Source organism: Thamnophis sirtalis, unplaced genomic scaffold, assembly GCF_051295495.1.
Source record: "Thamnophis sirtalis isolate CommonGarterSnake01/CBP01778 unplaced genomic scaffold, rThaSir2_p1.2 scaffold_8, whole genome shotgun sequence".
NCBI classification, from domain to species: domain Eukaryota; kingdom Metazoa; phylum Chordata; class Lepidosauria; order Squamata; family Natricidae; genus Thamnophis; species Thamnophis sirtalis.
The window spans coordinates 3842142-3858386 of NW_028261388.1; the positions used below are offsets into that span (position 1 = coordinate 3842142).

The 16245-nt window shown below is 45.8% G+C and overlaps 1 protein-coding gene across 1 annotated transcript in view; it reads left to right on the plus strand.

The window, feature by feature from the left end:
* WNT11 (Wnt family member 11) overlaps positions 1 to 9217 on the plus strand; it is a 50473-nt gene extending 41256 nt beyond the window's left edge. The window contains exon 6 of the mRNA XM_087722065.1: positions 8120 to 9217. Within this exon, the coding sequence (XP_087578191.1) occupies positions 8120 to 8294 (175 nt within the window). The 3' untranslated portion in view covers positions 8295 to 9217. The remainder of the gene's footprint in view (positions 1 to 8119) is intronic.
* The last annotated feature ends 7028 nt before the right edge of the window (positions 9218 to 16245 follow it).

Consider the following 16245-nt stretch of genomic DNA (forward strand, 5'->3'; position numbering starts at 1 on the left):
CCCGGTTTTGCGACCTTTCTCGCCGCAAACTCTTAGGCGAATCCCTGCCGTTGTTAAGTGAGTAGCGTGGTGGTTTGTAGTGTATCCAGTTTCCAAATGGACTTCGTCAAAAATCTTCCAAATTTTGCAGAAATGGCAAAGCTGAACTGTCAGAGAACAAACAATATTTATGGGGTGTTTGGGAATGGGAATTCCATTCATGGGGATGGGAATGAGGTTTAAAAGGGAACAAGCATTTGAATTTGAATTTTATTATTTGTATGCCGCCCTTCTCCGGGAGGGACTCAGGGCGGCAAACAACTCAAAAGGGGAAAAGGGGAACATAGAACAGAATACAAGTAATTAAAATAGGCAAGAATCACACAACCACACAAGTCGAGAGGGGAGGGGAACTCGTCAACCCCAGGCCTGCCGGCAAAGCCAGTTTTTTTTTTTTATTAATTTTTTTTTAATTTTTAATTTAAAACAAGTACAACATCCTTCTTTACATGCTATAGAAAGTGTATCAGTCGGTCACAAATAAACTTTCGTACATCTCCTCTACAGTCAACAAACATAACTCATGTTAACTCAAGTGTTTTAACTCAGATATTCATACATATCACCATCGTCATATATCCATTTTCATTTGACTGTAATTATTATTTTAAAATATTAATAATAATAATACTCTTAAACAATACATGCCCACACCAGTGGGAAAAGAAATTTTTTTAAAAAACCAACAACAACAAAAAAAGAAAACATAAAAGACAAAAAGAACAAAGGACAAGGCAGGGAAGAAAAAACAAAAAATAAAAAAAGAAAAAACAACACAGGTATATATTATATATATAAAAAAATATATCAGCTGGTTACAACATGTTTTGGTGCATCTCTTCCTTTAATTCATATTAATTCAAATATCTTAACTCAAATGTTTACCATATTGACATCATTATACTTCCACTTTTAGTTAACTACAGTTATTCAAACATCCTTCAACCTTAACTATGCCAAAGATTTAGTCCATAACCACATGCTGACATTTCATTTACTTATTTGTAAAATCCTCTATTAACATCAAATCCTCATATCCTATTTTAGCTGAGCATCCATAATATTTAATACCAAAAAGTCCATCTTCCATGCAGTATAGTTTATTATCATTCTCCCTTCTTTATGTAGTTATATCATATATCATAACATTTAAAATATATACAGTTAAATATTAATTAATATGGGGAAAATGTTATGATATATGATATAACTACATAAAGCCAGGTTTTGACGGCTTTTCGGAAGGCCTGGAGAGAGGTGAGGGTCCGGATCCCTGCGGGGAGTTCGTTCCAGAGGGCTGGAGCTGCCACAGAGAAGGCCCTCCCCCGGGTAATAGCCAGGTGGCATTGGCTGGTAGATGGCACCCGGAGGAGGCCAACCCTGTGAGATCTAATGGGTCTGTGGGAGGTAATTGGCAGCAGGCGGTCTCTCAAGCAGGCTGTGGATGGATCGATGTTGGAAAGCAAGATCTCTGTTTAATCCACTTAGTTCGATATGCAGCAGGATGGGGAGCTGTTTTTCCAGACTAAACTTTGCAAAACGATCTAAAAAGAGGAATTGAGAGGAAAGGAGATTGGAGAAATTTTTTTTAGAAAAACAAACGGGAGAAAGAAAGATAAAGGTTGCAACCTCCTTAAGCACCGAGAAGTGTGTGTTTCTTGTCGAGCACCAAAAGGCAGGACGAGAAGGATGGATGGAAACCAATCAAGGAGAGAAGCAACCTAAGAGAAATTTCCGGACAACGAGGGCAATTAACCAGTGGAACGACTTGCCACCAGACGTTGTGGGCGCTGCATCGCTGGAGGTTTTCAAGAAGAGACCGGACAACCATTTGTCAAGCAGGGTCTCCTGCTTCAACATGGGGGTTGGACTAGATGACCTCCAACATCCCTTGTCCCAAAGGCGCTTTTTCAGGAGGCAACTGGACTTCCTTGTTGTTGTTTTTTCTTTTGAAGACATTTCGCTTCTCATCTAGGAAGCTTCTTCAGCTCCGACTGGATGGTGGGGGAAGGGAAGGATTGATACTCCTTGCAGGCAGCTGGTCCTTTGCCTCCTTTGAGAGGGTCCTTGAGGCCACTTGGAGGATTTATCTGTGTCCTCAGGAGGGTCACCTGAATGGTGCAAATGGTTCCTGTAATCTGCAATTTTCCCTCTGGAAATCCATTCCACCCCATTCCAAGGGTCTTCACCCCAAATTGTATAGTTAAAACTCTGTAGAGATTCTCAGTCATGCAGATCACAGTTGTCCCAAAGGGGCTTTTTTCAGGAGGCAACTGGACTTTCTTCTTTTTCCTTTTGAAGACATTCCAAGGTTCCTTCCCACTCTGTTGTTCTACATTCTATTCTAGGTTCTTAAAGGGACGCGGTGGCTCAGTGGCTAAGATGCTGAACTTGTCGATCAGAAAGGTCGGCAGTTTGGAGGTTCGAATCCCTAGCGCCGTGTAACGGAGTGAGCTCCCGTGTCTTGTCCCAGCTTCTGCCAACCTAGTAGTTTGAAAGCAGGTAAAAATGCCGTGGCACGACAAAACCGCAAAGCCCTTATCCGCGGAGACATAAGCGCGTCGCTAAAGCCGCGACGTCATCACCGCGCGTCGTCACCTCCGTGACAACAGCACGGCAACAGAAGGGCGCTTTAAAACGGCGCCGTGGCAGAAAGCCGATTTCAATTAAGGTAAGGGTTAGGATTAGGTTTAGGGGTTTGTTTTAGGGTTAGGTTTAGGGTTAGGTTTAGGGTACTGAGTGCTTGGGAATGCGCGGATTTGCCCTCCGCAATTATGTCATCGCGGTAGGGTCGCATTTTTCCTTAGCGCTTCAAACGGCGCGAATTAGTCTTCACGCTTATGTCTCCGCGGATAAGGGCTTCGCGGATTTGTGGTGGAACCAAGATGCTGAGCTTGTCGATCAGAAAGGTCGGCAGTTTGGCGGTTCGAATCCCTAGTGCCGCGTAACGGAGTGAGCTCCCGTGTCTTGTCCCAGCTTCTGCCAACCTAGCAGTTCGAAAGCAGGTAAAAATGCAAGTAGAAAAACTGGGACCACCTTTGGTGGGAAGGGAACAGCGTTCCGTGCGCCTTTGGCATTGAGTCATGCCGGCCATATGACCACGGAGACGTCTTCGGACAACGCTGGTTCTTTGGCTTTGAAACGAAGATGAGCACCGCCCCCTAGAGTTGGGAACGACTAGCACATATGTGCGAAGGCAACCTTTACTTTTGCCTTTATTCTATGTTCTTAGAAGGACGATTGAGGTGATTCTGGGTTCATTATTACAGTTGTGCGTTAAGCATCACCTGTAGTTTATTTTTCACCTGCATTTTGGTTCTAAGCTTCTGGAAATATAGAAGGCCTAAAAAAAAAAACTACATGGGGAAGAAATAATAAAACCTGGCCAGAATTGGGTGGTGAAATTTAAATGTATGAGTGTCAATCATCAGAGTGGGTTCACCCCAGGAGAAAATTCATTTTATTTCCATTTTAGAGACTCCCACCCAGCCATCTAGCCCACCATTCTTTTCTCTTAATAAAAAAAATCATTTATTTCCCTTGCTCTGCCAACTGTACTGTCTATTCTATAGCTACATATTTGCCGTTGAATAAAATAAGATAAACTATAAAAGCTTCAAATAATAAATAATATAATAAAATATAGAATAAAATAAAATAAAAGGTAGGAAGGAGGGAGGGAAGGAGGGAGGAAAGCAAGGAGGGAAGGAAGGAGAGAAGGAAGGAGAGAAGGAGAGAAGAAGGAAGGAGAGAAGGAGAGAAGAAAGGAGGGAAGGAAGGAGGGAAGGAGAGAATGTAGGAGAGAAGGAAGGGGGGAAGGAAGGAGGAAAGGAAGGGGGAAAGGAAGGAGAGAAGGAGAAAAGAAAGGAGGGAAGGAAAGGAAGGAGGGAAGGAGGGAGGGAAGGAGAGAAGGAGGGAAAGGGAAGGAGGGAAAGGGAAGGAGGGAGGGAAGGAAGGAGGGAAGGAAGGGGAGTAGGAGAGAAGAAATGAGGGAAGGAAAGAGAGAGGGAGGGAAGAAGAAGTAGGACCGTTGTAAGATAAGATGGATCTATGGGATGTTAAGAAAGCAATCTTCAAGTATATTGTCAACTGTAGGGAAAAATTGTTATAAATACATATTATTAATAACAGTTATGAGATCATATAATTGTGAATGAATATATGAAATTGATAAAATAAAAAATAAAAAAAATAAAAATAAAAAAACAATAATAAAATAAAATAACAAAAAGTCAAATAAATAAAAATAAAATAAAGAAAAGTAAAGTAAAATAATAAAATAAAGTAAAATAAGGTAAAATAAAATAAAACAAAAGCTTCAAAACAATACATTCTTTTGGAAAAGAGGGCCCCACAATTTCTGCTTATTTACCGAGATAAGGAATCTTATCTTTCTGTTCCCATGGCTGGTTTGATATCCCCCAGAAGGCCAAGGGAGATATAGGTTGGGTGGATGGATTCTATCCAGTCCAGCCCCACTGAGGCTTCTTCGGGGGTCTTAATCTTTAAATGAGATATAAACAAGTGATAAGAGCTAATTAACCAAAGAGGAGGTGAATTTTTCTTCCTTGGATGTCTTCCAGCAAAGGATTGTCTCTCTGCCTCTCTCTGTTCTTTCACTCGCCTCTCTCTCCCTCCCTATCTGTTCTTTCTGTGTTTTCTTTCTCTCCTCTCTCTTTTCTCTCTGCTCTTTATCTATCTTCCTTTCTTCTCCCTTCATCTTCCCTTCCCTTCCTCTTCCCTTCTTTCCCTCTTCCCTTCCTTCCTTCTCCGCCCCTCTTCCCTTCCCCTTCTCTGCTTCCTTCCTTTCTTCCTTCCCCTCCCCTCCCTCTCTCCTCCCTTCCTTCATCCCTCCCTCCCTTTTCTCAGTTTCTTATATTGACTCCAAAACAAAGAATCTGTTCAATTTTGAAGTCCTTTGTTGCTGGCGGGAGAAATTTCAAACTTGCTCGAGCTTTGGTTGGAATCCAAATGTTTTCAAAGCATCGTCCTTGTTGTGATGCTGCTGCAGAAGCAACAGTGAATTGTGTAAAAGTCCATCTGTGGCGCAATTGAGCCGAATTTCTCTGATTTCCTTCTGAATTCGCTTGGGGATCCGGACCTTTGCAGATAGCCGTATAATTAATTCGAGAGGGAGAGAAAAATTAATTGTGGACACATCAAAAAATTTGCAGAAATGGCAGAACTGATCTGTCAGAGAACAAATAACATTTATAGGGTAGGTGTTTTTTTTTTAAAGACTGGACATTTTGCTGAAAGAAGTAAAAAATAAATTCATGACTTATAGCTTGAAGATAAAGAAAGATGGAGATTAATTGATGGGCTGAAGGGACTGGCAAAATATTTAGGGAAGGAGCTGAAATCAAAACGTGTTGAAAAGGAGGCCCAAAGTCACTTATACATTTCTTAACTTTCGTTTTTTTCCTTTTCTCGCCCTGTTTTTAAATTTTTTCTTTCGATTCTCTTTTTGTTGTACGAACATGCCTCACAAATACAGGGGGGCGTCAACTTATGAAGATAACTGAGCCCAAAATTTCTGCGGCTACGCGAGAAACACCCTGTTAAGGGACTTTTTGTCCCACTTTAGGACTTTTCCTGCTGCCGTTGTTAAGGGAATCCCTGCAGAGGTGAAGATAGGAACACGGCTGTTAAGTGAATCCGGCTTCCCCATTGATTTTACGTGTTGGAGAGTCGCAAAAGGGATTGGACTAGAACCAGGGATCCCCAACTTTTTGGACCTTGGGGGACCACTAAATTCATAATTTTAAATCCCGCCGACTGCTAATATGATCTGCCTAATGACCAGCTGGGTGGGCGTGGCTAGGTGGTCATGTGATTGGGTGGGCATGGCCAACTCAATGTCACGCCAGCCTCTACTCACCCCTCCCCTCCCAGCCACTCCTTGCCTCTCCGCCCGGGCTCCTTAGGGCCCCAAGAGGAAGCAGTTGCTGGAGCTAAGCAGCCACCAGGAGAAAGAGTTGGCAAAACAGCTCAGTTCAAATTGGATCTGAGCGAGAAGGAGGCTCAGCAGAAGCACCTCACTGAGGACTAGGAGCATAGGCTTTCCAAGCAGAGGGAAGACCTGCGGGAGTGCAAGGCCAGGTGCCGGCACCTGGAGGCTCAACGGGCTGAGATGGTCAGCCAGTTCCAGGCCATGATGCAGTCCCACTGGAACGAGGCCCTCCGGGTCTTTGCCACCACCGGCTCTTCCCTCCAGCCTTCGCCCAAAGCCCCCCACCAGGAGGCTAAAGCAGACCCCAAGTTGTAATTTCTGCCCCCGTCCAACCCCCACAAAAAGACCCCAAAAGGGGAGACTCTCTGCAGCAACACAAACATTTATTGCACATATCCGTCCCAGGGGGCGTAGTTTGAAGAGCCCTGATTTAGTGCAATATAAAACTTGCAAATTATTTTTACGTGGACCACCGAACGTTTCTTCTAGACCACTGGACTAGAAGACCTCCAAGGTCCCTTCCAGCTCCATGATTCTGTGATTTTGTCATTGCTTCTTGTCTTTGCCAATTGGGAGGTGGTGATAGAGGAGGGGTCTGGACAGGTGGGTGGGCCATCCTGACACTCACAATGTGCAGACAACGCTTCTCTGGGCCCATCCCTGGACAAACACACAACGTGGAGGCCGCAAGTTATGGGCGCTGACTCAGGATGGCACAGAGTTTCTAAAAAAAAACACACCTCCAGGGACTTCTAAATATTTACCCATCTTCCCAGGCTGGCTCTGAAAAAAAAAGGAAGGGGGCTCAAGAGAGGGAGGGGATGGGTCTGGGGGTGGGGAGAGAGACGGGACTTGAACCTGGAGAGCTGAGATCTAGAATAACAAATGGGGGGCCCCAGCGGCATCAGGAATAATACACGAGGAAGACCAGGAATAAGGTCTCAGCACTTCATCAATCCCAGAGCGATGAGGGAGGGGGCTGTTCCCATAAATCTTGCTGGATTCCTTTCCTCCTCTTGGTGGGGAGGGGTCTGCGGTGAGAGCATCCCCCCCCCCCGCAATTTTCCTCGCCAGCCTTTGATTGGGCCGTTAAGGTTGGATTTGTGCAAAGCAGCCCCTTGGCTGTACGTTTTGGGAAAGAGCTGCAAGGGTTTTGGAGGAAGGGAAGGGGGAAGGGAAGAAGAAAGAAGAAGTAGAAGAGGAAGAGATGGGAAAGGGAAGGAGAAAGGGAAAGGAAGAAGGAAGGAAAGAAAGGGAAGGAGAAAGAAGGGGAAGATGAAAAAAATAGGAAGGGGAGAGGGAAGGAAGAAGGGAAGGAGAAAGAAGTAGAAGAGGAGAGGAGGAGATGGGAAAGGGAAGGAGAAAGGGAAAGGAAGGAGGAAGGAAAGAAAGGGAAGGAGAAAGAAGGGGAAGATGAAAAAAATAGGAAGGGGAGAGGGAAGGAAGAAGGGAAGGAGAAAGAAGTAGAAGAGGAGAGGAGGAGATGGGAAAGGGAAGGAGAAAGGGAAAGGAAGGAGGAAGGGAAGAAAGGGAAGGAGAAAGAAAAAGAAGGGGAAGAGGAAAAAATAGGAAGGGAAGGGAAGAGGGAAGGGAAGGAGAAAGAAGTAGAAGAGGAGAGAAGGAGATGGGAAAGGGAAGGAGAAAGGGAGGAAAGGGAAGGAGAAAGAAAAAGAAGGGGAAGAGGAAAAAATAGGAAGGGAAGGGAAGAGGGAAGGGAAGAAGGGAAGGAGAAAGGGAAAGGAAGGAGGAAGGGAAGAAAGGGAAGGAGAAAGAAAAAGAAGAGGAAGAAAAAGGAAGGGAAGAGGAAAGGGAAGGAGAAAGAAGTAGAAGAGGAAGAAGGGATGGAAGGAGATGGGAAAGGAAAGGAGAAAGGGAAAGGTAAAAGGAAAGGAAGAGGAAAGGGAAGAAAGAAGGGAAGGAGAAAGAGGAAGAAAAAGAAGGGGAAGAGAAAGAAAAAGAGGAAGGGAAAGGAAAAGGGAAGAAGCAAAGAAAGGAGAAGGGGAAAGGGAGAATAGATTGACCCCCCTCTTCTTTGTGTCAACCCCTCACTGCTGCCCCAAAGACTGTAAGGTTGCACTATCAAAGCCTTGGTCAACCCTGACTGGCTGTCGTTTCCTCTTTTTCCAGGCAGTGTAACAAAACGTCCAATGGAAGCGACAGTTGTGACTTGATGTGCTGCGGCCGCGGCTACAATCCTTACATGGACAAGGTGGTGGAGAGATGCCACTGCAAGTATCACTGGTGCTGCTACGTTACCTGCAAGAAGTGTGAGCGGACTGTCGAGAGGTACGTGTGCAAATGAAGCCTTGCCCACGCCTCTCCGCTGCTTCCCAGTGTGCCAAAGGGAGACGCCGCGTGCCACCTTTCCCCCCCCCCCCATGGGACTCTCAAAGAAGGCAGAGGGAAACAAACAAACTTCCTTGCAAGGAAATCTGGGTTTAATCCAAAGAAACCAGTCCTTATCTTCAGCCGGCAGAGATTGCATCCTTCGATGTTCTTTTCGAACAGTCGCTCATCGCCGACCACGCCGGCTGACGAAACTCTTGGAAAGAAAGGACTTTGAACTGGATCAAGGCGGCACTATCCTTGCGAGAGGAATCTCGTTCACGGAGACGAAGAATCGTGCGTTTGATCTTGGCCACCCACTTTTGCCATTTGGGATCTCTCGGACTGTTCGTGGTCTCGCGGGTTATAAGTTGTTGGGGGAAAGGGAGAACAGCTTTTCCTAAAACGCGTGGACCTGATCAGTGGTGGGACTCAAATAATTTAACAACCGGTTCTCTGCCCTAAGGGATTCTTCCAACAACCAGTTCACCAAACTGCTCAGAAACTTAACAACCGGTTCTCCCAAAGTGGTGCGAACCGGCTGAATCCCACCACTCGACCCGATGCGGGAGAACATTCGCTTTTCTGCAGGAATGAAGTCGACACCCTATACGAATGATGCTCAGTTCCCCCCCAAAACAGGGAGGCTGTGTCGAACTTCCCCCCCCCCCCCTGGAATGGTTTCTCTTCTAGCTTTGCTCTTCATCCTTAAACATCGTTTTCATTCTACTCTTTCTGGTTTTTTCTTTAAACTGGCGGCATTGCTAGGACAGACCAAATGGAAATGCCCAACCCTTAAAATGTTCTGTTTGTTTCAGTGGCGAAATCTAATTTTTTTGCCCACTGGTTCTGTGGGCATAGCTTGGGGGTAGTCATGTGACTGGATGGGCGTGGCAAACTTTTTTTCACTTTTTAAAGCATTTTTCCCCTGCCGGTTGGAGCGGATAGGCAGGGGAAAAAAACGCTTTAAAAAACGGAGAGAAAAAGCTTCTGACAATGTGAGCTGTGCGATCCTCTTTTTTTTTTTTTTTTTTTACTACCGGTTCACAGAACCAGGGGAAATTGTCCCTAGCGGTTCAGCCGAATCGGGCTGAACTGGGAGGATTTCACCCCTGATTTGTTTGTTGTTTTTTTCATTCATGCCAACATTTGATTTTTGCTGGAAAACTCTTCCCCTCCTTTTGTGGTGGCCAAAAATTGTGGAAACCTTTTGGGAAAAGTGTATTTTTGAAGTTTGATGGCGAATAACACCACTTTCTTTTGGGGTTTCAAGATTTTTTGGAGTATAAAATGCACCTCCCCCCCCCTAAAAGAGCATGGAAATGTTGGTGCATCTTATACACCGGATACATTATTGGCCTCCCAAAGCCCCACCCCCGCGTCCCATTTTTGCGAAAAATGGTGCGTTTTTCACAAAAACAGAAGGCATTTTTGCCTTCCCCCACCCCCCCCCAGAAGAACTCTGCAAGCTTTAGCAAGGCTGGGGAAAGGCAAAAATCCTCCTGTTTTTGTGAAAAACAGGCCTTTTTCCTGCCATTTTTTGCAACAATGGGGCGTTTTTACCTTCCTCCAGCCCTGCTGAAGCCTCAGTGGCGAAATTCAATTTTTTTTTACTACAGGTTCTGTGGGTGAAGCTTGGTGGGCATGGCATGCTTGGTGGGTGTGGCTTGGTGGGCGTAGCAGGGGAAGGAGACTGCAAAATCCCCATTCCCTCCCCACTCCTGGGGGAAGGATACTGCAAAGTTCCCATTCCATCCCCACTCCAGAGGAAGGATATGCAAAATCCCCATTCCCTCCCCACTCCAGGGGAAGGATACTGCAAAATCCATATTCCCTCCCCACTTCAGGGGAAGGATACTGCAAAATCCCCATCCCCTCCCCACTCCAGGGGAAGGATACTGCAAAATCCCCATTCCCTCCCCACTCCAGGGGAAGGATACTGCAAAATCCCTATTCCCTCCCCACTCCAGGGGAAGGATTCTGCAAAATCTCCATTCCCTCCTCATTCCAGGGGAAGGATACTGCAAAATCCACATTCCCTCCGTACTCCTGGGGCCAGCCAGAGGTGGTATTTGCCAGTTCTCCGAACTACTCAAAATTTCCGCTATCGGTTCTCCAGAATCTGTCAGAACCCCCTGGATTTCACCCCTGTTATAACTGCTATTCTAATAGCAAATCCTTCGTAAAAGTTATTGCATTATATCGTCTTTCCATTGATATATCATTTTATGGTACTACTAAAAAAAATGTGGTGCTATTAGCTAGTTTTAGAAAATACACTTTTCCCAAAAGGTTTCGACAATTTTGGCCACTACTGGCGATTTTCTCCATGAAAGAGGCCATGGAGACAGTTGATATGGCTATTTTTGGGTTGGAGGGGTGGGGCGAGAATCAGAGAAACATCTGGACTTTGGAGAGCATGTGGTGGGCGCACTCGCAATATGGTTGATATGACGGACCGAGCCCGGCTTCCCGTTTGATCAAGGACATTCTCTTTGGTGAAATATTTTTTGCTTCAAAGCTTTATAGCAAATAAATATGATGCTAACAGCTGCTGATTTGCTGGGCAGCTGACCAGTTCTTTGGCTCCTTTCATTTATTAAAAATAATACTGGAAAAAAAATGGGCGGAGCAAAAAAGAAAATTCCATGGATATAATCACATAGTTAATGCTTCCTGCGTCTTTTGTCATAATGAGGGGAGAGATCCTTGGGGCTCTCTGAACTGGGTGGTTTTCCTGCAGGCGTTTCATGAGCCAAACAAGGTAACATCCATCATTTCTAGTGATGTTGTGATGATGCCAACACTGATGATGTTCCCTAGTAGGGTCATGAAACGTTTGCAAGAAAAGAACCAAGCTCAGAGAGCACCAAGGACCCCTCATTTCAACCCCCAAGGTACAAGTATTTTCCTTTATTGGTCTCTTGCTACATCTAGCCATGGATACAGGTAGCAGAAAAGCTATACCTTCCCTTCCCTCCTTCTGTCCATATATCCCTCGATTACTTCTTTCTTTCCTGCTTTTCTTTTTATCCTTCCTCCCTCCCTTTATATCTCTCCTTCCTCCCTTCCTTCTGTCCATATATCTCTCCCTTCTTTTCCTTCCTTCCTTCCTGCTTTATAGCTGTCTTTCCGCCCTCCCTATATTTCTCCTCTCCCTTCCTCACTCTACTATTTCTTTTCTTTCTTTCTTTCCTTTCTTCCTTCCTTTTTATCTCTCCTTCCTCTCTTCCTCTATTTTCTCCCTCCGTTCTTTCTTTCCTTCTGTCCATATCTCTCTCCCTTCTTTTCCTTCCTTCCCGCTTTACCTCTATCTTTCCTCCCTCTATTTTTCCCTTCCTCCCTCTACCATTTTTTCTCCCTTCCTTCCTTCATCATCCTTCCTTTTTATCTCTCCTTCCTCATTTCCTTCCTTCCTGCTTTACCTCTATCTTTCCTCCCTCTATTTTTCCCTTCCTCCCTCTACCATTTTTTCTCCCTTCCTTCCTTCATCATTCCTTCCTTCCTTTTTATCTCTCCTCCCTCATTTCCTTCCTTCCTTCCTTCCTTTTTATCTCTCCGTCCTCCCACCCTTCCTTCTTCCTTCTGTCCATATATCTCTCCCTTCTTTTCCTTCCTCCCTCCCTCCCTCTCTGATTTGTTTCTGGGTCCATTTCCAACCAATGATTACCACCTTCAAAGCCATAAAGTCAAATAAACAATAAATACATTTCAGAAAGGGCCCGTTCTTCCACTTCCAGATCTCAGGAATATCCACCGGATCGACTCTCTCGTCCAGGATCAAATCTCACACTTGATGTTCAACGCAGTAGCCAGAATCGGGAGACATCTAAACGTTTGATCATGATTACCAGGCAGTTGGCAGAGCTCTGGAGTGGGAGAGAGATATAAGACATGGTTCCACCACAAAACCGCGGTGGACTAAAGCGCGCTCGACGAAAGCGCGTACGTGACGTCATCACAGCGCAACGAAAACATCACGCTGTGAGCGGTAAATTTAAAATTAAAGCGAAAACCTTACCCTAACCCCCCCCCAAACCTAACCCTAAACCTAACCCTAAACCTAACCCTTAACCTAACCCTAAACCTAACCCTTAACCTAACGCTAAACCTAACGCTAACACTAACCCTTAACCTAACCCTAACCCTAACGCTTAACATAACTCTAAACCTAACCCTTACCTTTATGTGAATCGGCTTGCTTTAATTTTATTTTAATTTTAATTTAATTTATTTTTAATTTTTTTCGTTGCGCTGCTGATGACGTCACATACGCGCTTTCGTCGAGCGCGCTTTAGTGGACCGCGGTTTTGACGGGTCACGATAAGACATATATCACTCCTGGGTACCTTAGAGGTTTACATCAGTGGTGGGATTCAGCCGGTTTGTACCGGTTTGGGCAAACTGGTAGTGGCAATCTACACCCTCCCCAGTGCTACGCTGTCCAATTTAGCCATGTTTTCTAATCTGTGCATATGCATGCAAGACGCATGTGCAAGCAAAGTGCATGCACGAGCAAAGCGCATGCCCAGGAGGCCGCATGCATGCACTGAATGCGTGCGTGCTTTCACATTTTCGGTGCGCGGCGAACCGGTGGTAAAATTAGGTGAAACCCCACCTCTGGTTTACACATCAGGAAACCCGTACAGGTGACTCACACAACCTAAGATTGGGCTCCATAACTTTACTTCCAGCTAATTTTAACCTAAGTTTATAAGGACAATCTGGGCCTTTGTCGCATGACAGGGAGTCCTCAAGTTACCACGGTTCACTTAGTGACCGTTCAAACTTACGCGGGCACTGCAAAAGGTGGCTGAATGAACGTCCATTGCAGCATCCCATGGTCACATGATCGGAATTCAGGTGCTTGGCAACTGACTCGTATTTACGACGGTCCTGGGGTCGCGTGGGTCCCCTTTTGCGACCTTCTGACAAGGCAAGTCAATGGGGAAGCCAGATTTATTTAACAACAGTCTGACTAACTGAACAACTGCAGTGATTCACTTAGCGACTGTGGCCCGAATGGCTATAAAATGGGGCAAGATTCACTTAATAAATGTCTCACGTGGTAACGCCCTTTTGGGCTCAATTGTGGTCATATTTCAAGGACTACCTGTACCCAGTCACCACTCTGATAGTTCAAAGCTAGCTGCAGCACACAGATGCTTTGGAAATCAAACTTACCACAGAATATAGGAAAGAGAGTTGGATGGGACTTTGGAGGTCTTCTAGTCCAACCCCCTGCTTAGGCAGGAAATCCTAAACCAGTGGTGGCTAACCTTTTTGTCGTTGCATGTTCACATGCAAAGCATGTGCAACCCCCCCTGTGCATGCACGCATGACACCCCATACTGCCCCCGCGCATGCATGCGCGACCCCTCCCGAACCCACATTTTGGGCCTAGCAGGCTTCCCTGAAACCTCCTGGGAGCAAAAATGGGGTGTGGGGAGGAGTGCTGCACCCCCCTGCGGCTCATTGTGAGCCTAGCAGGCCTCCCTGAAGCCTCCTGAGGCGCAAGGGTGCCCCCACTCCCAAGTGTGACCCCTCCACACTTGCGCACACATTTCCCACTTGTGCCCCGCTCCCGTGCATGCATGGCAGAGACCTGAAAATCAGCTGGCCGGCAGGAGCCGCGCACACATGCGGGGTGGATCTCAACTGGGGCAAAGGCTCGCGTGCCCGCAAAGAGGATGCCACCTGCCACCTGTGACACCATCACAGCCATAAACCATTCCAGACACATGGTTGTCCAATCTCTTCTAAAAAATACTTCCAGTGTTGGGGCATTCACAACTTCCGGAGGCAACTTCTGTCCCACTGATTCATTGTTCTCACTGTCAGGAAATTTCTCCTCGAGTTGCTTCTCTCCTTGATTAATTTCCACCCATTGCTAGGGAGCGGGCGGCATTCAAATACCATTAAAAGTTTGAAAGTTTGAAAGTTCTACCTTCAGGTGCTTTGGAGAATAGATTGACCTCTTCTTTGGGGCAGCTTCTCAAGCCCTGGAAGATTGGAAGAGCCAAGGTGGCGCAGTGGTTAAATGCAGCACTGCAGGCTACTTCAGCTGACTGCAGTTCTGCAGTTCGGCTGTTCAAATCTCACCGGCTCAGGGTTGACTCAGCCTTCCATCCTTCCGAGGTGGGTAAAATGAGGACCCGGATTGTTGTTGGGGGCGATATGCTAACTCTGTAAACCGCTTAGAGAGGCCTGAAAGCCCTATGAAGCGGTATATAAGTCTAACTGCTATTGCTATTGCTATTGAATGTCTGTGGAGATTCTCCATCAACCAGGTCACTATTGTCCCAAAGCTGCTTTTTGAAGAGATAACGGGACTTTCTGGTTGTGTTTTTTTTGAAGACTCACTATCCTGTCAGAGCTGAAGAAGCTTCTTGGATGAGAAGCAAAACATCTTCAAAAAAAACAACAACAAGATAGTCGAGTGGCCTCATGAAAAAAGCACCTTTGGGACAACAATAAGGTGGATGACAGAGAATCTCTACAGAGTTTTAGCTGTATTATTTGGGGTGGAGACCCTTGGAATGGGATGGAAGCAGGAATGGATTTCCAGAGGGAAAAACTGCAGGCTACAGGAACCATTTGCACCACTCAGGTGACCCTGAGGACACAGAGAAACCTCCAAGTGGCCTCAACGACCCTCTAAAAAGGATGCAAATGACCAGCTGTCTGCAAGGAAATGTAAATCCTTCCCTTCCCCACCATCCGGTCAGAGCTGAAGAAGCTTCTCGGATGAGAAGCGAAATGACTTCAAAAGAAAAAAAACACAAGGAAGTCCGGTTGCCTCCTGAAAAAGCACCTTTGGGACAAGGGATGTTGGAGGTCATCTAGTCCAGTGTTTCTCAACCTTGGCAACTTGAAGATGTCCGGACTTCAACTCCCAGAATTCCCCAGCCAGCGAATGCTGGCTGGGGAATTCTGGGAGTTGAAGTCCAGACATCTTCAAGTTGCCAAGGTTGAGAAACACTGAATTCTAGTCCAACCCCTATGTTGAAGCAGGAGACGCTGCTTGACAAATGGTTGTCCAGTCTCTTCTTGAAAACCTCCAGGATTGCAGCGCCCACAACTTCTGGTGGCAAGTCGTTCCACTGGTTAATTGCCCTCGCTGTCCGGAAATTTCTCTTAGGTTGCTTCTCTCCTTGATTGGTTTCCATCCATCCTTCTCGTCCTGCCTTTTGGTGCTCGACAAGAAACACACACTTTTCGGTGCTTAAGGAGGTTGCAACTTTTATCTTTCCTTCCCCCGTTTATTTTATTTTATTTTTATTTTTTTTTAAAAAGATTTTATTGGTAAAAAGAAAATACAACATCCATAACTTGTAAAAAACAATACAACTACATTTCGAGATTTTCCCATGCTATCAAATCATTATAAACATCAAAGGTTAGGTATCTTATTCCTTCCCTCCCTCTTCTCTTCCCTCATTTCTTCTTTTCCATACCCTTTTCTTCCCTCCCCCCCTTACTTCCTTCTCCCCTGCCTTCCCTCCTTTCTTTTCTCCTTTCCTCCTTTCCTTCCCCCTCCTTTCCCTCCCTCGATCCCCCCTCCTTCTCACATACCTTCCCTCCTTCCCTTCCTCTTTCCCTCCTCCTTCCTTTTCTCTTAATCTCCCTCCTTTCCTCCCTCCTTCCTTCCTTCCTTTCAACTCTCCTTCTCTCTTTCTTTCCCTCCCTCTTTCCCTCTTTACAACCCTCTCCTCTTCCCTCCCTCCTTCCTCCCCCAGTTTCTTCTCTTTCTTCTCTCCTTCTTTCTTCCCATCTCCTTTCCCTTCTCTTCTTTCTCTTCCTCCTCTTTATCCTTCCCCCCTTCTTCTCCCTTCCCTTCTTCGGTCAGAGCTGAAGAAGCTTCTTGGATGAGAAACGAAAGGTCTTGGGAGAAAAACCGGAAAGTCCAGCCGTCTCCCGCAAATAAA